The 19,555-nt window shown below is 45.1% G+C and overlaps 2 protein-coding genes across 5 annotated transcripts in view; both read left to right on the top strand.

Annotated features, from left to right (window-relative positions):
- Positions 1 to 13,978, top strand: part of LOC311308209 (ras-specific guanine nucleotide-releasing factor 1-like) — a gene marked incomplete at both ends in the record, with an annotated part of 18,759 nt that extends 4,781 nt beyond the window's left edge. Inside the window, 25 exons of one of the 3 annotated variants that reach the window (XM_084437148.1) lie at positions 364 to 511; positions 1,412 to 1,504; positions 2,037 to 2,290; positions 2,586 to 2,665; positions 2,985 to 3,178; positions 4,269 to 4,378; positions 4,607 to 4,725; positions 4,958 to 5,118; positions 5,774 to 5,837; positions 5,971 to 6,104; positions 6,253 to 6,335; positions 6,656 to 6,904; positions 8,630 to 9,009; positions 9,230 to 9,346; positions 10,867 to 11,037; positions 11,141 to 11,247; positions 11,369 to 11,481; positions 11,803 to 11,863; positions 12,009 to 12,112; positions 12,226 to 12,310; positions 12,576 to 12,773; positions 13,302 to 13,381; positions 13,511 to 13,628; positions 13,718 to 13,786; positions 13,886 to 13,978. In XM_084437148.1, coding sequence (XP_084293274.1) covers positions 364 to 511; positions 1,412 to 1,504; positions 2,037 to 2,290; positions 2,586 to 2,665; positions 2,985 to 3,178; positions 4,269 to 4,378; positions 4,607 to 4,725; positions 4,958 to 5,118; positions 5,774 to 5,837; positions 5,971 to 6,104; positions 6,253 to 6,335; positions 6,656 to 6,904; positions 8,630 to 9,009; positions 9,230 to 9,346; positions 10,867 to 11,037; positions 11,141 to 11,247; positions 11,369 to 11,481; positions 11,803 to 11,863; positions 12,009 to 12,112; positions 12,226 to 12,310; positions 12,576 to 12,773; positions 13,302 to 13,381; positions 13,511 to 13,628; positions 13,718 to 13,786; positions 13,886 to 13,978 — 3,385 coding nt within the window. Of the gene's footprint in view, positions 1 to 363; positions 512 to 1,411; positions 1,505 to 2,036; positions 2,291 to 2,585; positions 2,666 to 2,984; positions 3,179 to 4,268; positions 4,379 to 4,606; positions 4,726 to 4,957; positions 5,124 to 5,739; positions 5,838 to 5,961; positions 6,105 to 6,252; positions 6,336 to 6,655; positions 6,905 to 8,629; positions 9,010 to 9,229; positions 9,347 to 10,866; positions 11,038 to 11,140; positions 11,248 to 11,368; positions 11,482 to 11,802; positions 11,864 to 12,008; positions 12,113 to 12,225; positions 12,311 to 12,575; positions 12,774 to 13,301; positions 13,382 to 13,510; positions 13,629 to 13,717; positions 13,787 to 13,885 lie in introns of all 3 variants that reach the window. The other 2 variants (XM_084437147.1, XM_084437146.1) reach the window with 2 other exon arrangements.
- Positions 13,979 to 15,620: 1,642 nt separating this feature from the next.
- Positions 15,621 to 19,085, top strand: LOC311308182 (pro-cathepsin H-like). Of its 2 annotated transcripts, none has more exons than XM_084437117.1 (12): positions 15,621 to 15,708; positions 16,021 to 16,052; positions 16,865 to 16,970; positions 17,066 to 17,136; positions 17,235 to 17,339; positions 17,457 to 17,543; positions 17,659 to 17,714; positions 17,883 to 17,964; positions 18,067 to 18,135; positions 18,230 to 18,336; positions 18,444 to 18,569; positions 18,795 to 19,085. In XM_084437117.1, exons 1-12 carry the CDS (start codon positions 15,633 to 15,635, stop codon positions 18,868 to 18,870), a joined length of 993 nt encoding a protein of 330 aa, XP_084293243.1. In that variant the 5' UTR covers positions 15,621 to 15,632; the 3' UTR covers positions 18,871 to 19,085. The 2 variants fall into 2 exon arrangements, with proteins under 2 accessions (XP_084293243.1, XP_084293244.1); XM_084437118.1 differs by having other exon boundaries at positions 15,674 to 15,708; positions 16,873 to 16,970.
- The last annotated feature ends 470 nt before the right edge of the window (positions 19,086 to 19,555 follow it).

Genomic DNA, 19,555 nt, shown 5'->3' with positions numbered 1-19,555 from the left:
CTGTAATGTGTCTTCTATTGTCAGCACTAACCTAGAGAAATGTGGTTAAAAAATGATTATGTGCACTGTGCAATACAGTGTAGAAAATAGGATATATTCAAGTCCCAGTAACATGTATACTGTAGCAGGGTAAAGAGTGCAGGATTGCCATTCATGCATACTGTAAGAGGCATTTACACATGATTTGATAAGCCTCCATCGTATCTGGAAATTATTCCTACATAAGTATGTATGCCTTCATGTTGGTTTGCGGATAGAGCCACTATCTGGCCAAACACACATTAATTTGAAGTCTGGCTTTGCTTTGATAATCCCATCATGAGCAATGTGTACTAATGAGGTGCTTACCGTGTGTGTGTGTAGCTACAGGAACCTGGCTACGGAGCATGAAACCCTCATGCAGAAGTATCTCCATCTACTCCAAATAGTGGAGACAGAGAAAACAGTTGCTAAGCAACTTCGACAACAGATAGAGGATGGGGAAATCGAGATAGAGCGGCTAAAATCTGAGGTAACTTGTTTTGTAATTTCATGCTACTATTAAACCTCTCTCTCTGTGTGTGTGTGTGTGTGTGTGTGTGTGTGTGTGTGTGTGTGTGTGTGTGTGTGTGTGCCTATAATGGTGTGTATGCGTGGGCATGTGTGAACATGTGTTTTCTCATGTCTGTGTGAACAACTGTTATACTCCTTCATAATCCTACTTCATAAAAGTTTTGAGATCCACATGCACGTCACAAATATTACAGTATGTCTGATTGAATCATATCGGAGACCTCACAAATCGGGCGCTGACTGTTTTGTTTCCTCTACGCTCAGTATAAACTAGATCAAATGCATTCTCTCCCTTTAATGTGCTAATGCTGAGCTCCAATTGAAACTGTGTGCTCAATATGCATGAATCAGGTCCTATTGTACCTGCTGCAGCCTTCTCCACAATATGATAATGAACCATCTATGTCCCTGTGTAAGCCATGGAGACGCTTAAAGGTGCCTGCACACTGCCCCAACCAACTCCAACCAACACCAACCAACACCAACGTTGGATTGGTGTACCATGTTTGTTGGTGACTGTTGGCGTTGGTTGGATGGATTTCCAGCTGAATTTTAAGCTTCAAACATTCAAACAACAATTGCCAACTTTACAATGTTGGGTATTAGGAGTTGGTTGGTGTTGGTTGGGGCTGTGTGCAGGCACCTGAGCCGCCTCTGAACTAGTATAACCACGCTGCTGCTTTGTAATGGCTTAAGGCTTTTAGTAGCATAGGTTTATTTAGCTTTTAGGGAATATCTTGGACTTCTGCTTTTTAAAATTGTCCCTTTAAATTCCTCAATTCATTTTTAAACAGGCTAGATGGGTCATTTTGAAAGAAGGACTTGATTTGTGTTGTTTTGGTCTCTGGTCGATGGTTAGATTGCTGGACTGCTCAAGCACAATGAGAAGATTCAGTCAAGTCCAGAGGTCCCACCAAGTGAGGATGACACTGAACTCAAGAAGATCAAAAAGGTGAGCTGTGGTCACACTAACACAGAGTGCATCAGTGCTCATAATCACTGAATAACATCCTGTGTCCATGCCTGTTGGTGATAAAGGTCATCAGAAATAACGATCAAAGTGCTAAACAATACAGTCTGTACAGTCCTGTCCTTACCAGATCATTCTGTTGGAATCTTTTCTGTGTTGAGCTGGCCAGGTCCAGTTTCCTAACCTTAACCTTAACTCGTGTTGACCTGGCCAGGGTGCAGGACTTCCTGTTTGAACCTTCTCTGTGTCCTCTCACCCGTGTTGACCTGGTCAGGGTGCAGGATTTCTTGTTTGAACCTTCTCGGTGTCCTTTCACCCGTGTTGACCTGGTCAGGGTGCAGGACTTCCTGTTTGAACCTTCTCTGTGTCCTCTCACCCGTGTTGACCTGGTCAGGGTGCAGGATTTCTTGTTTGAACCTTCTCTGTGTCCTTTCATCCGTGTTGACCTGGTCAGGGTGCAGGACTTCCTGTTTGAACCTTCTCTGTGTCCTCTCACCCGTGTTGACCTGGTCAGGTGCAAAGCTTCCTACGCGGCTGGATCTGCCGGAGGAAGTGGAAGACCATCATCCAGGACTACATCCGCTCGCCGCACGCCGAGAGCATGAGGAAGAGGAACCAGGTGGTCTTCAGCATGCTGGAAGCCGAGGCCGAGTACGTACAGCAGCTCCACATCCTGGTCAACAACTTCCTGCGGCCGCTCCGCATGGCCGCCAGCTCCAAGAAACCGCCCATCACCCACGACGATGTCAGCAGCATCTTCCTCAACAGGTTTTTGGCACAAATTGTTTTCATGGCTACTGGGTCCAGTAGCCAAGGTAGTTTAAAGAAGTACATTTGATTGTTTAGTAACTGCCTACTTGGAATTTCTAAGTAAGGAAAAACTCTAAGGAAGTTCTAAACCTGCCGTTTTCACGATTCGATGTGTCAGATCTTCTAGAAAAACTCATGAAGAGAAGGACTTTCTGTTGTATCTGAACCCGGCATTACATGGTGGTATCGTAATGGCTTACTCACAAGTGCATGGACTTCCTGACAATGGCTGTTCTCCATTTTCCCTCTGCAGTGAGACCATCATGTTTCTTCACCAGATTTTCTACCAGGGCTTGAAGGCCAGGATAGCCAGTTGGCCAACACTTGTGCTGGGTAAGACCAGTTCGTTACTGTATCATGGTTCTAGTTGTAGTCTAAACCCAATGTTCATGTTCATGTCAATCTTCATTACAAAAACACACATGCTGACCTATTCCCAGGTGTATGGGCAAAGAGTCCCAGTTCATTCACCAGTAATTTCATTACCTATTTTGCGCAACATCCCCAAAGAGAGAGGGGGGGTTTATTAGTTAAGAGTACACAAACCCATTCCCAATATATCAAATACGAGTGAGCACCAGGGCTTTGTGTCTCTAAAGTGATTAGGGGATTATTGGGCAGTAATGTGATGGAGTAACTCTCTTCTCCACAGCTGACCTGTTTGACATCCTGCTGCCCATGCTCAACATCTACCAGGAGTTTGTGCGTAACCACCAGTACAGCCTGCAGATCCTGGCCCACTGCAAGCAGAACCGGGACTTTGACAAGCTCCTGAAGCAGTATGAGGCCAAGCCCGACTGTGAGGAGAGGACCCTGGAGACCTTTCTCACCTACCCCATGTTCCAGGTGAGAGCACTGGAATGATGGTGGTGCAGTCGTAGTAAGATGTAGTTAAATTATATCACTATATAGTTACATAGAGACATAGACGCCAACTTTGGGGCAGATTAGCTAATTTGCCATCTTCCCCAGAGCCGTTAGAGCTGTTAGCCTAGTTTATCTCAATCACTGGAAGTGGATTTGAAGCATTAGCTTAGGCTAATGGCTCTAACAGGTCTCAACGCTTCCTACTGTGCACAGAGGGTATGTATCTTCTTATCTGACTCTGGAGAAGATGGCAAATAAGCTAATTTCCCCAAATGTTGGTGTGTTCCTTTAATTTGTTTTCTTTGAATTTTGGTTTGCTCATTAAAATGCAGCTGGGCTACAATCTATGATGTTTTCACCACATGCCTACTGTACATGTGCACACGGTGAGCTTCTGTGTTCTCCCACTGTACAGTAATTCTAGCCTTTCTCCAGTGTTTGCTGCTTCCCTCCCTTATTATAGTGTTTGCGGCTAAATTTGATCCGTCTGTTTCAACTGCTCTTATCTATAAAATGTAAAAAAAACAAAACATAAATCATCACCAAATCCATGTTAGCCCCCAGTTGAAGACATTTTTTCACAGTTTAAAAAAGTGTTAAACAAAAATGTAATGATTCATGTTTTTTTGTATTAATATAAGAGAGAGAGTTAAAACAGACCAGTCAAATTTGGCCGTAAGCAAAGTCATAAGGGAAGTCATTTTAGACCCAGAACCCAGGTGAGGAGGTTGTGGTTGTGCATGTGTGGGTGAGTGTGTGTGTGTGTATAGGGTTGTTTTCCATCTGCTGGATTTACATTTTAGTCATACCCATTCATTTCCTAAGGTGGTTATTTTAAACCCAGAAGTTGACTAAACCACTGAAAATTAAATGGAAGTGGTGATCAGCAGTTTTGTTCAAATGCCCAGTGTGGAGGAAAACATAAGGTCTTGAGGAAATCTGATGAAAATCATGGTATTGATTATGATATGATTTAGGAAAAGTTATAAATCAGTCAGATTTGACTGGACACTGGAGGAAGGCTAGAGAAAGGGGCGAGGTGTTGACCCTGTTGTCCCTCTCTGGTCAGATCCCTCGCTACATCCTGACCCTGCATGAGCTGCTGGCTCACACCCCCCATGAGCATGTGGAGAGGAACAGTCTGGACTACGCCAAGTCTAAACTGGAGGAGCTCTCCAGGTACACCAGGCTCACACCTGCTCACGCGCTGCATAGAAATGACAGGAACAGTTTCCTAGTATAACTGAACTGCCCTTACTGCTTAATTCATTGATAAAGACTATGACGTATATGTTGCCGGGGTTACTCTGAAGGAAATCAAGATTTTGTAAATTACCAACTACAGTAAACTGAACGTGACTAAAAGGGAACCTGTTCTCGCCGTGGCGTTCCTTTGTCATCCTCCAGAATCATGCACGATGAGGTGAGCGAGACGGAGAACATCAGGAAGAACCTGGCCATCGAGCGGATGATCGTTGAGGGCTGTGAGGTACTGCTGGACACCAGCCAGACCTTCGTCAGACAAGGTGAGACCAGTGAACGACCAGACGTCACACTGTGAGACCAGTGGTACGGGGTTGTTTGATCTTCTTCCTTGACTGACGGACTCGCCTCTAAAGCGTCACATCAGTGCAGATTGTTCTTTTGTGATTGTGTGATTGTGTGTGTGTGTGTGTGTGTGTGTGTGTGTGCGTGTGTGTGTGTGCGTGCGTGCGTGCGTGCCTGCGTGTGTGTGTGCGTGTGTGTGTGTGTGTCTAGGCTCCCTCATCCAGGTGCCCATGAGTGAGAAGGGCAAGATCACCAGAGGGAGACTGGGCTCTCTGTCTCTGAAGAAGGAGGGAGAGAGACAGTGTTTCCTTTTCTCCAAACACCTCATCATCTGCACCAGGGGCTCTGGAGGGAAACTACACCTCACTAAGGTACAGTAAACTACACCTCACTAAGGTACAGTAAACTACACTTCACTAAGGTACAGTAAACTAAACCTCACTAAGGTACAGTAAACTACACCTCACTAAGGTACAGTAAACTACACTTCACTAAGGTACAGTAAACTACAATTCACTAAAGCACAGTAAACTACACCTCACTAAGGTACAGTAAACTACACTTCACTAAGGTACAGTAAACTACACTTCACTAAGGTACAGTAAACTACACTTCACTAAAGCACAGTAAACTACACCTCACTAAGGTACAGTAAACTACACCTCACTAAGGTACAGTAAACTACACCTCACTAAAGCACAGTAAACTACACCTCACTAAGGTACAGTAAACTACACCTCACTAAGGTACAGTAAACTACACCTCACTAAAGTACAGTATACTACACCTCACTAAGGTACAGTATACTACACCTCACTAAAGCACAGTATACTACACCTCACTAAAGCACAGTATACTATACCTCACTAAAGTACAGTAAACTAGACCTCCCTAAGGTACAGTAAACTACATCTCACTAAGGTACAGTATACTACACCTCTGTAAGGTACAGTAAACTAATAAACCGTTTATAAGAGTGTTTATAAGGCTAGAGAGTTCATGTATCAATGGACCCTATACCCCCAGAATGGAGTGGTCTCCCTCATAGATTGTACGCTGATGGAGGAGCCAGAGGGAACAGACGATGAGAGTGAGTCAAACTCGTTATCTCTTAACTGCTCTTGCATGCTGAAGCATGTCAACTACACGGGAAATGGAAGATTGCGCTGTACACGAAATGAGAAACATAAACAATATATTAACATCTGTTGCAGCTAAATCAGAGAAGAGTGGGCAGGACACGGAACACATGGACTTTAAGGTCATCGTGGAGCCTAAAGACATCCAGTCCTTCACCGTCATCCTGCTGGCTTCGTCACGGCAGGAGAGATCGGCCTGGACAAGTGACATCAGCCAGGCATGTTGACACGCATCATCGCCCCCTCCTCAGCGACACGCCGTTTCGGACGTGGGCTTGACGTCTGTCGGCCGGCCCACGGTGGACTGGCGTGGTCTCCTGCCGCCTTGTTGTGCTAACGATGTGGCGTTCTCTCTCTGTCTCGCAGTGCATCGACAACATCCGCTGCAACGGGCTGATGATGAATGCTTTTGAGGAGAACAGTAAAGTCACAGTGCCACAGATGATCAAGTACGACACACACACACACACACACACACACACACACACACACACACACTTTACAGAAAAATTCTCTCAAGTCAGCAGAAAAAACTACAAAATCCATGTATCTGATTTGGTGTGTGTGTGTGTATTTGTTTGTGCATTTGTGTTTATTTTTCTGTGTATGTGTGTATGTATTTATTTGTTTGTTTGTTTGTGCATGTGTGTTTATTTTTCTGTGTGTGTGTTAATGTGTGTGTGTGTGCATATGAATTAATTTGTGCACGTTAATGTGTGTGTGTTAATGTGTGCGTGCGTGCGTGTGTGTATCTACGTGCCTCCTCCAGGTCCGACACCAGTCTGTACTGCGACGACGTGGACATCCGCTTCAGCAAGATGATGAACTCGTGCAAAGTGCTTCAGATCCGCTACGCCAGCGTGGAGCGCCTGCTGGAGCGCCTGACCGACCTGCGCTTCCTGTCCATCGACTTCCTCAACACCTTCCTGCACTCCTACCGCGTGTTCACCACCGCCGACGTGGTGCTGGACAAACTCATCACCATCTACAAGAAGCCCATCAGCGCCATCCCCGCCCGGTGAGAGTCGGCCAGGGTTCTCTCTTAGGGTTCCCTCAGGGTTCTCTCCCCATCTAGGCCACTCTGGCTGGGTTCTACGAGCATGTCTCGCACGCAGTGTTGCGACCTGGTCTTTCGCGGGAGATTACTTTGATCACTTTGGTCCACAGAAATGTTAGCACATGTACTGTAATGTTAATGAAAAAGAGTAAATGTGCACACATCCGATCCTGTTTCAGGCCAGGTGCTGGATCAATATATAGAATATCTTGAAGGTTGAAAAGATCCGCACACTGGATTAATGCTCCCAGTACTCTTTTATTGGCTACAAACACAACGTTTCAACCGCTCAGTTCTTCATCAGGCAACTTTACCAACGTTTCAACCTGAGCGGTTGAAACGTTGTGTTTGTAGCCAATAAAAGAGTACTGGGAGCATTAATCCAGTGTGCGGATCTTTTCAACCTTCAAGCGCATGTAATATTGACACATCGATACGGTACGTTGTCATGTACGTGTAAGTCAGCCTGTAGAGGGCTTTGATAAAAGCTGGGGCCTGCAGTCCTGTGTGTTTTCATGCAGACTCTCGGTAACTGGCCCGCCTTGCTATCACATCCTTGGAGGGTGAGAGGGGAGTTGGGGAGAGAGAGGAGGAGAGGAGAGGTGGGAGGAGAGGCAGAGAGAGGTCACACAGTGCGTTCACTTCTGTGTTCTACTCACCACCACAGTAATTGGGCACAGTACTTCTTCCTCTCTCTCTCTCTTTCTCTCTCTCTCTTTCTCTCTCTCGCTCACACATACACACACAAACACACATACTCTCCCCCTCTCTCTCTCTCTTGCTTTCTCTCATTCTCTCTCTCTCCCTCACACACACACACACACACACTCTCTCTCTCTCTCTCTCTCTCTCTCTCTCTCTTTCTCTCATTCTCTCTCTCTCGTTCTCTCTCTCTCTCTCGTTCTCTCTCTCTTTCTCTCTTCCCCCTCGTCTGACCATCCCTCTCTCCTCTGCACCGTCACCATGGCAACCCCTCACTCTGCTGCAGGACCCCACCCCTCTCCATCTCTCTCCCTCTCCCCCTCTTCCTCCCGTCGTCTGCAGAAGCTCTACAGTATTAAATATTGATGGCGGTGCTTTGCACCCAGACCCCCCTCTCCTCTCCTCTCCTCTGCGATTCAGCCGAGGAGGAGACACAACATGGCCGCCGCCGCCGCTGCTAACGCTCACAGGGCTCCCCGCTCGCCCACCGCCGGCAGCCCCCACTGTGGTGGAATCCATTCCTGCGCTCTCTCACTCTCTCTCTTCCTCCCCCTCTCTCTCTCTCTCTCTCTCCCGCTCTCGGTGTCTCAGTGGGCCTCCCCTGGGCTGGTTGCTGTTGGCAGCACCCGTACCTCCCACACTGTCACTTGACATGCTATTTATAGGCCTTCAGAGGGGGTGGCTCTCGCTGCTAGAAGGAGGCTGTCTTAAACAATGTGGCTTAAACAAAAGGCAGGAGCTCCCATAGAGCATCCTCCGCAAACGCGCTCCTCCGTTCGAACGGCGCGGCGCCGCGACTCCCCCTCGCGCTCTCTCCTATTTGGGTCGCGGCGAGGATCCCGTGGCGAGCCCCTCTCGTCCGTTCCCCCCTCCGCGCCGCGTGTCGATCCGCGTTCGAAACGTGCCGTTGTTGATGTCGATTCTCTCCTTCCTCCTCCCCCTCCTCCTCCTCTTCCTCCTCCTCCTCCTCCCCCCCTCTCCCAGTTCGCTGGAGCTGTTCTTCGCCAGCAGCCAGAACAACAAGCTCCTATACGGAGAACCGCCCAAGTCTCCCCGCGCCAGCCGCAAGTTCTCCTCCCCTCCGCCTCTCTCCACCAGCATCGCCAAGACGTCGTCGCCCAACCGACGGCGCAAGCTGTCCCTCAACATCCCCATCATCACGGGGGGCAAGGCCCTGGACCTGGCCGCCCTCAACTGCTCCCCCAACGGCTATGCAAGCATGCACTCCACCATGTCCCCCTTCAGTAAGACCACCTTGGACATCAACAAGCTGTACGTGTCCAGCACCATGGCCAGCAAGATCCCAGACGAGGGCGAGCCCAAGGCTGACGGAAAGACCGAGGAGCCCCCCGCCGGCAGACAAGGTCTGGGTCGCTCTGCAGGAACTCAGCAGCGCTCTGCGGTGTTAGATAAAGCCGTTTGTAACGGTAGTGGAGTTCAGGGTTCTTCTCCTATGCTAGCTGAATGCGCTCCGGGTGAATTACAAAGAATGAAGGAATGGCAGGTTGAGAGTGTGTGAGAGGTGGATGTGGTTACTGTACTTACAGACGGTGTGCGTGTGTGTGTGTGTGTGTTTGCGTTCAGACTTGTCCGTGAGGGAGGAGTGTGACGTAGATCCGACGCCGAGTGACGAGGCTGAGACTGAGATGTCCCCTCCCAAGTCTCCCACCACACCCAAAAACATCAAGTCCAAAAACTCAGGTATGACTCAATGTAACATGACACACTCAACACAACTCAAAAGTTCTATTCAAAAGTTTAAACCACTCATACCATAATGTCCCCTTTTGACTCCATAAAGTCTACAACGATGAGTCAAGATTTAATCGAATATCTCTATATTGAGCCAAAACATCACGTGCACATCTTCACGCATAAGTCTATCTACATTGACATCATCTGATGTCTTCGTACGGTATGACGTACAGTAAGCCCCTGTGTAAACCCACCCCCGGCTAGTAAGCAGGGATAGGCCCCATAGTCAAGCAGGGTTCATCTTCAGTGCTCATGTTCACAGCGCTGGATACAAGGGATGCCAGCGCATTGTGTGAGTAGGTGGTAGGAAACCTTGTACCTTAGCAACCATGCGCGTGTTTCTCTGCCGCCCCCGGCAGTAGGCAGCAGCCTGGCAGGCTGGCAAGCGGGTAGGAAGACAGGCAGATGGACAAGCAGGCAGACAGTCTTGTAAGCGGATAGGCAGGCAGGTAGGCAGAGAGACAGGCTAGCAGGCAAACAGGCTAGCAGGCAGACAGGCTAACAGGCAGACAGGCTAGCAGGCAGACAGGCTAGCAGGCAGACAGACTAGCAGGCAGACAAGCTAACAGGCAGACAGGCTAGCAGGCAGACAGACTAGCAGGCAGACAGGCTAACAGGCAGACAGGCTAGCAGGCAGACAGACTAGCAGGCAGACAGGCTAACAGGCAGACAGGCTAGCAGGCAGACAGACTAGCAGGCAGACAGGCTAACAGGCAGACAGGCAGACAGCTAAGCAAATAAGCGGACAGACACAGGCAGGGTAGGAGAGCGTACTGGAGTGCAGAGGTAGAAAGACTGAAATGCGGAAGGCAGAAATGCAGACAGACAGGCTGGTAGATTGTCCGGCAGACAGACAGGCAGGCAGGCAGGCAGGCTGTTGCGGGGGGGCACAGTGTTCAGGTTAACCGAGTTGTGTGTGTTGAGTCGTGCAACTCCCTGAACCCCCACTCCATTGTAAGCATTTATATGCCTGTGTTTACTGCTGCTCCTTGATTCCACCCACTCCTGCTGGGTACACAAGAGACAAGGACAAGCATGCTGCATTGTGAAGGGGAAAGCTGGAACGCTTCACCTTCCCCGATCAATACAAAAAGGCAGAGGGAACGCCGTGGACAGGATGTGGTCTCGGAATGTATAGGGAGTCATCCTCCGTCAATTCTCCCGCAATCTCCTGTTTGCTTAGAAGTTGAGTGAATGGCAGCATTGAAGTGGAGATTGAGGGAATACAGATGACTACCAGGAAGATGCAGTGTATTTTTCTTGGCTCTGTGCTGCCCTCTACTGACAGTACCGCAATAATACTGAATTTACACACTGCAATTAAACAAATCAAAATGCCCAAAGCTAGGTTATCCCTACAGTTACAAATACACAAAACATACATTAAATACATGAATTATAAAACATGACATATTATTTGATGATAAGCTGTCTTAGAGAACGCTGTTGGCGACCCCTTCCCCCAGAGTTCTCTCTGTTCTCCTACAACAACGGCATGGTGGTCTCATCCTGCCGGGAGCTGGACAACAACCGCAGCGCCCTGTCCGCCGCCTCCGCCTTCGCCATCGCCACGGCCGGCGCCAATGAGGGCACGCCCACCAAGGAGAAGTACCGACGCATGTCCCTGGCCAGTACAGGTCGGTCCCTGAATAAACAGTAGCGCTCCCTGCATTAGAGCTTTAGAGGGGTGGAGGACAGAACGAATATTTATTGTATTCCCGGGTTCGACTTTGGTCGCAGGCTTCCCCACGGACCAAAGGAACGGGGACAAGGAGTTTGTGATCCGGAGGGCAGCCACCAACAGAGTCCTGAACGTACTGCGCCACTGGGTGTCCAAACACTCCCAGGTACTGTACAGAACACCACTCAACACAGACACTGAACATAGGCACTGGTCACTGATAAGGGCATTAACTAGAGGCTCAAATCAAAGGCTATGGTCATGACACCGTTGTCCTTTGCATACAGGACTTTGAGGCGAATACAGATCTGAAGCTGAAGGTGATCAGCTTCCTGGAGGAAGTGATGCATGACCCAGAGCTCCTGACCCAGGAGAGGAAGGCTGCTGCCAACATCATCAGGTACGACCCAGACTAACTATTAACTAATAAACTGTAGAGTTTGTAGACAAGTACAGTTTGAGTGGCTTGAGTGTTAGTCTCAGCAAAACCAGCATACAGTAAGACATTCCTGTATGATCTTTTTTTCTTGATGAAGAACACTGACCCAGAGTTTGTAGACAAGTACAGTTTGAGTGGCTTGAGTGTTAGTCTCAGACAAGTACAGTTTGAGTGGCTTGAGTGTTAGTCTCAGACAAGTACAGTTTGAGTGGCTTGAGTGTTAGTCTCAGCAAAACCAGCATACAGTAAGACATTCCTGTATGATCTTTTTTTTTGGTGAAGAACACTGACCCAGGAGGACCCAGGAGACAACCAGATCACACTGGAGGAGGTGATCCAGATGGTAAAACGCCAGAAGCATCTATCTCCCTCATACTGTATTATCCTCCATACGGTATCAACTGGATGATGGCTTCAAGTACTTCTGGGTGGGTTTCGGTTCTGACCATCTGTGCGTGTGCGTGCGCGCCTGCTTGTGTGTCTCACAGACAGAGGGGCAAAAGACGGAGCCGTTTGAGAACCACTCGGCCCTGGAGATTGCCGAGCAGCTCACTCTGCTGGATGATCTGGTCTTCAAAATTATCCCATACGAGTGAGTGAGTGGGAGAGAGAGGCCAACCGTGCTTTCACATCCGAGGACACAGCTCAGTTAACACAACGCACGGTTGGGTGGGTTAATACGTGTTTAATATGCACATTTCACAGAGAATTCTTTGGCCAAGGCTGGATGAAGAATGACAAGAATGAGAGGACGCCATACATAATGAAAACAACCAAGCATTTCAATGATGTAGGTATCCGTATGCCTCCCCAAACGTTACCTAAAACATCGAAAGCTGGGACTACCCTTTCTCCGAACGCCTCTCCCGGCCTTAGGACCAATGATATTTATTCAAAATAACTCATCATTTGTGATTAAGTACCTGCTGTATGTTCAAAAACATAGACATTGGAATGATCTTTTCATCCTCCTTAAAGAGAGATGAGGTTTTCACCTGCCAGCGCTGCTATTTTAGATCACGCTTGAATCGCTGTGAATCTCTACCTCGTGTCAGGTGAGTAACCTGATCGCCACGGAGATCCTGCGGTGGGACGATGTGATCACGCGGGTGGCGGTGATGGAGAAGTGGGTGGCGGTGGCCGACATCTGCCGCTGCCTCCACAACTACAACGCCGTGCTGGAGATCACGTCCTCCTTGAACCGCAGCTCCATCTTCCGCTTGAAGAAGACCTGGCTCAAGGTGTCCAAGCAGGTGGGCCCCCCCGCCCCCCACCCCCCAGAGTCTCGCGTAACCACACCTGTATGTCCACACCTTCGTTTACGCTGCGCCAGCGCCGGAGAAAGTTCTGGCCGCTGTAGTCATTACCATTTGAGGATGGGGGGGGGGGGGGACCTGGTATTTCTTTAAACCGATTACAAACGTCTTTGGCAAGGCAAGGCAAGTTTATTTGTAGAGCACATTTCAGCAACAAGGCAATTCAAAGTGCTTTGCATGGGACATTAGAAGCATCAGGACAAAGTGCAAGAAACACATAAAAGGTCATATAAAACTAAATGCGAAAAATAGGACATTTAAAACAAAATGCCGGAAAAATAAAATACAGGAATAAAAGTGACAGTGCAGTGTATGAATGAATAATTATTTGATTTAATTAAAAGCAGCGGCAAAAACAATAGTCTTCAGTCTTGATTTAAAAGAACTGAAAGTTGCAGCAGGCGGAGTTATCCTATCCCTGCATGACGTTATGCTAACCCTGCTATCCTGTTGTTGTACCCCTAGACCAAGACAGTGATTGACAAGCTACAGAAGCTTGTGTCATCCGAGGGAAGATTTAAGAACTTAAGAGAGGCTTTGAAGAAGTAAGTGTGTGTGATGCTTTCACAGTATGCTTTTGTGAGTGTGTGCGTGTGTGTGTGTGTGTGTGTGTATGTGTGCGTGTGTGTGTGTGAGTGCGTGTGTTCTGACCCTCTCTTTTACCTGTCCCCTAGCTGTGACCCTCCATGTGTTCCGTACCTGGGCATGTACCTGACTGATCTGGCCTTCATTGAGGAAGGCACGCCCAACTACACTGAGGACAACCTTGTCAACTTCTCCAAGATGAGAATGGTAAACCAGTTGTAAGGCGCTTATTAGAACTGTCTACAGACTAATGAGTCCAGCTCCGTATTTGAGTGTGTCCTCTCTTCATTTTGCAGATATCTCACATAATCAGAGAGATACGTCAGTTTCAGCAAACAGCTTACAAGATTGATCATCAGCCAAAGGTAATGGGGTTATGTACCACTGTTATTAACTCTAATCATTAGCTGATTACATCAAGTAGTGGACTGACAAATAAGATGATCGATTGTCTTTCTTTTCAGGCCGCACAATATTTGCTGGACAACAGTTCTGTCCTGGATGAGGAGAGTCTGTATGAAGCTTCTCTACGAATTGAGCCCAAAACGTCTTCCTGAAGAGGAACGAGCTCTCTCCAAAACCTATGGACTGTACAGGGACTATAACATTGTGTACATAAACTACTATTTGTATTAGATCATGTTAGAATGTGTCCCTTTAGTTTGTGATCCCCAAAGGACTTGTGTATAATTGTTATTAGAGATTGAGTAGAAGCCTAGGAAGCTTTTATTTGTACAGTTACAGACTCTTTCTATGTTACTTATTGTCTTAATTCATCTTATGATGATGTTATTTTTGACCACACATAAAGCAAATTACAATATATCAATGAAATGTTAAATATGTATCTAAATGGAATGTTACATGTGGTTCCCATTCATAGGAATTGTGGGACGTAAAGAGTACGATATGATAATCATTTCCCACATCTTTGCTTATGCTACAACCAAGAGATAATTCCTTACACCTTTTATATCATACTGTTTGTTATGACAATGTAGCCATTTGGATATCATCCAGTATAAAGTTAATACACACAGTCAAGCCATGCTTACATGAGTCAACTGTAAGTTGAGGATAAGTTGCAATCAGCAGATGCTGCTCCATATCAGATACATCCAACTAGTAGATATCTAATTCCCGCCTCCCCTTTTTTGAGGGCAAGATTACTTTAGGCAATGTATGTAGCAAATGTAACCAGTTGAATCAAACCACCTACTGTAAGGAGGTGAAAAGCCCACTTCCTAAAGATATAATGATGAGTCATGGTTTATTTTCTCTATTCAATGTATTGTGGTTTATGCCTTCATCACAATCAAATTAGCATTACAGCACCTTCATAAGACTTGGCTATATCACACATATTATGTAAGCTATTTTGTCCTACACTTTACCAATGATGCTGAGATATATGCTGTGTACACAACTGTGTACAGACAGTTTAATGCATTTCCAATTGTGTAATGTGTTGAAAGCATATCCCTTACAATTTGTTATTCAAGCGTTCAACCCTGTAATACCTTTTCTGTGTATGATATTATAACACAAATGTTGAAGACAACTTATAAATGTAACACAAGCTGTATCCTGTCTATATAATTGTTTTAGCAGGAATATAGTAATATTGTGCTTATTCTTTGAATATTTATATGTATTTTTACAAAGCTTTGTATAGAAAAGAACTAAAGCTCAAGTGGCAGGCATGTACCACTTTCTCGTATATAGAACAGTATGTGAAGGCCTACTGTATTAAAGTCCCATTCATGCACATATTATAACAGACACATACAATGTTTGCAGTGAGCAATACCCAGTGGTATGACAATTATCTTTCAGTCCTATTTCAACAGCTTGAGAAGTATTTCCAGTTTTGTATAAAACTGTTTTCTTTCCTGGTTACCTCTTGTTAATAAATCTATTCTATCTCAGGGGGAGAAGTATTTTGAGGTGTGTCAATCTACTGAATGAGTGTCTGTGTGGGTAGGAATTCATGCAAGGCATTTGATTGACCGTTTAGTATACAAAAACTCGTTTATAACAGCCTCCGATGGCTTATGGAAATTGGCTTCCTAGACCTAGGTCACGTGATAGGCTACACACACACGCATGCACACACACACACACACACACACACACACACACACACACACACACACACACACACACACACACACACACACACACAGCTTGTAGCGAAAGCATTTGGGAAGTATGGCGCTGTTCAGAGCTACATTCATGCTCGCTTTATTTCATTTGGCCACATTGACGCCTTTGTTTTTACCTGGAGGTTAGTAGACCTAGAGTAGTAAGTTTCACAAAAGTAACTGTCTGCAGGCTAACTATCTTTGTTATCATGAGGTTTTGCACGGACGCTATGAATTGCGAGCATAGCCAAGTAGCCTACGCTGATGAATGCAGCATTTGTTTTGATAACTTCGTAAAGAAATTGTGTTAAATGTTATTCGGGTTAATTTTAAATGATTGGGAAATTATTGATTACAGGAAATACAGAAAGTAAAACTAAACTTAGTTGGCAACTTAAATGAGGTGAGAACTTGAGATGACGAGTTTTATCGATTCACTTCCTTGTTTCCTGCAGATGAATTTCACTTCAAAGTATGGATGTCACAGGTAGGCCTATGTGCACGAATATGTTCATAACGTAGGCCTAATTATAATTTAATTACGTTACATTATAACCAGGGGTGTAGCCTGACACTCAGACTGATGTCCCATTTCAGATTCAGGAGATGGAGCCGTTACCCACCTTTTTAAAATGAGACTGAGACTCACCTATTTTCTGATAAAATATGATATAGCCTACTTTAATAATCCCCGTGGTGAAAATGTGGGGTTTCAGCAGTGGAAAGGGTACAGTAGCACTGGGAAAGGTACAGCGGAATAGACAGATAATATACATAATAGATCAAATTCAATTACAAGGAAAAATTGCAAGAGAAATTACAAGAAGAAGCAAGAAAAAATATCTATATACAGTATGCCTAGATATTGGATACATAGGTACATGCATACAGTCTGTATAGACATAGGTAGCCTTTAATAATACTAATTGATCAACTGTATTAATCAATGAAGGGACAGGTATGTAAACTCTGTACTCGACAGAGTTTATAAGTGTCTTAACACTGCACCCCTGATTATAACATCATATTTTCCTAACATAGGCCTAAGGTCTGATGCAGTAAAATGATTATGTTTGATGATGGGATAGTTTTTGTAATGACAAAGTATACTCCTTGTTCCTTGTAGGCTAGTTAAAGGGGCTAAGTTGACAATATGTATGATAATAATGAACCATCATTCATGCCTTGCTGTAACCTATTCATAAGCGCACCTTTCAATGCATAGCCATTATATTCCACCGTTTTAACAACATTTTAATTGATTGCTTCGCTGTTTTCTACCTATTTGTTCATGCGCAGTACAACAGAGCTTATGACCAAGAGGAGTATCACCATCGGCTGCATATATTTACTGAAAATAAGAGAATAATCAATCATCATAACACCGCGAAACACTCATTCACAAGTATTTACACCTAACTGACAATTCATAACCAGTTACAATCCCCTGTCGTTATTCTTTTTGTTTTACATTGTTCTTTCATTTTAACTTTCTTCTAGTGGGACTGAATCAGTTCTCTGACATGACCTTTGCAGAATTTAGGAAGTCATTCCTTTTGACAGAGCCCCAGGTATTCGTGTGAAATTGCATTACTTACTAACATCAATACAGCAGATATGCCATGAGATAAACCAGTGAATACTTACTGTGCTGTCTTATCTTCATCAGAACTGCTCTGCCACTTACGGGAATCATGTCAGTAGTCATGGGCCCTACCCTGACTTTGTAGACTGGAGAAAAAGGGGAAACTTTGTGTCTCCTGTAAAGAACCAGGTATGTAGAATCACTTTTTTTTCTGAGAAAAAAAAAGCCTTGTTCAACACACCCATAACTGATATGAGTGACTTAACTGATTTCACAATGTCATCTACTGTATTTGTGGGTCTTCAGGGTCATTGTGGGAGCTGCTGGACTTTCTCCACCACAGGCTGTTTGGAGTCTGTGACCGCTATTGCAACTGGGAAGCTTCCACTTCTGGTGAGAACATGTTATTAATGTGACAATAGCTACTCTACACATCAGTTGCACTGGTTCTTTGTCAATATATCCTTATTCACTACAGTAATGATTTCCTTTTGCATGCTCATTTTAGTCTGAGCAGCAGCTGATCGATTGTGCCCAAGACTTCAACAACCATGGATGCATGGGGTATACTAAACTTTGTTAATATAAATATATGATATGTATATGTCTATACATATATATATATATATAGAGAGAGAGAGGGGGGGGGGGGGGGAGAGCAATCCAGCATATTCGGGGGTTGGATCTGACATGATAATATTGTATGTAACACAGGTAATGTGTTGGTTTCAGTGGACTCCCAAGCCAGGCATTTGAGTACATAAAATACAGCAATGGACTTATGACTGAGGATGACTATCCCTACAAAGCACATGTATGTACTGGTGTCATCCAGCATTTAAATCAGCCATTTAACATTTTCTTCAATTTAGAGATAGCGGCCAAGTGTTTTTCTTTGTGTCTCTTCCTCTCTAAGGACGAGTCCTGCAAGTTCAAGCCTGACTTGGCGGCCGCTTTCATCAAAGACGTTGTCAACATAACAAGTGTGAGTGTACAGGAGACATTCTACAACCTCTGAATGTACACCTCCCAGCATTTCATTATTAATTCATTCAGAATTGTGTTTTTACTTACGGCAGTATGATGAAAAGGGAATGGTCGATGCCGTGGCCAGACTTAATCCTGTAAGCTTCGGCTATGAGGTGACATCTGACTTCATGCACTACAAGGAGGGCGTTTACAGCAGGTCACTTTCAATCTTGTTTCACGCAAGCTCTCCCAGGATACATCTCTGCCGAATCGCATGCAATCTCCTATTAGTTATTCGATGTCCCATGGTTGCTTTCTTTCCAGTACTAAGTGTAAGAACACCACAGACACGGTGAACCATGCTGTGCTGGCAGTGGGATACGGTGAAGAGAACGGCACCCCATACTGGATCGTGAAGAACTCATGGGGGACAACATGGGGAATGGATGGGTAAATATACACATTCTGGTTTGGGTTTCATGATGGTACGGTTCTTCTAATAATAAAACCTGTTTTTCTCTTGTCCGGTTTATATTAGTGTAGTATATATGTGTAGTCTTTGGACCGCAAGAAGACCAGCGGTCACTATGGTCATTATGTATAAACACATCATAAAGTTTCTCCAATTGGGTTCTTATTAATATATCCATTTCCCTGTATCTGTTGTCTCCTCAGATATTTTCTTATTGAAAGGGGGAGGAACATGTGTGGACTGGCAGCCTGCTCCTCTTATCCGGTCCCATTGGTATGAGCAGGAGCATAAAGCATGTGATGAACTCAGGAAAGAGTTGGCCCAGAGTGTGAAAAATACATTTGTTTGAACATTTGGTGGTTTTATCTGTATGACATAATGAATTATAAATAAATAAAATATCAAAGTGTGTTAACTGGATTTTTGATATAGTAGACTTGTAAATGAATGCTGATGACTTTTGGAAATTTTATTCTGCACTATTTTATTGTAATACTGTGTGTGTGAATATTTTCTATGGCATCCTACAAGTGCTGTAGGCTATTGTGTTTTATGAATCTGGATATAATGTTTTGAACTTGCTCAACTGAATAAATTGAAATGTAAGAAGGGTCTTGGTTATTTATAGGAAACAGCCGCGATGTGCAGCAGTCAATGCTCAAGAACAGTAACCTATCAGCTGCTCTGAAACCCCTTACACAACATTGATGGAGGAGGGACTTGTTACAAAACTTAAAGTCGCACTGAAATGAAAAAAGCATTCTGTCCCATTTTGGTTCACATAATTGGTCATAGTGTTCACCTATTCAACGATGTATGCCAAACATTTTTACAAAATTCTACTTTTGTTGCAATCTTATATCAAAGTATATAATTTCTTACTTCCTGGAAAACGATAGGTCACGTGCAATGACGACAACAGGTACCTTAGATTTTAGGCCAATAATCTCACGACATCCACCCG

This window comes from Borostomias antarcticus (genome assembly GCF_949987555.1).
Source record: "Borostomias antarcticus genome assembly, chromosome: 4".
Lineage (NCBI taxonomy): Eukaryota > Metazoa > Chordata > Actinopteri > Stomiiformes > Stomiidae > Borostomias > Borostomias antarcticus.
Note: the sequence above shows the minus strand (reverse complement) of the source record. Positions and strands in the feature narration are given on the sequence as shown.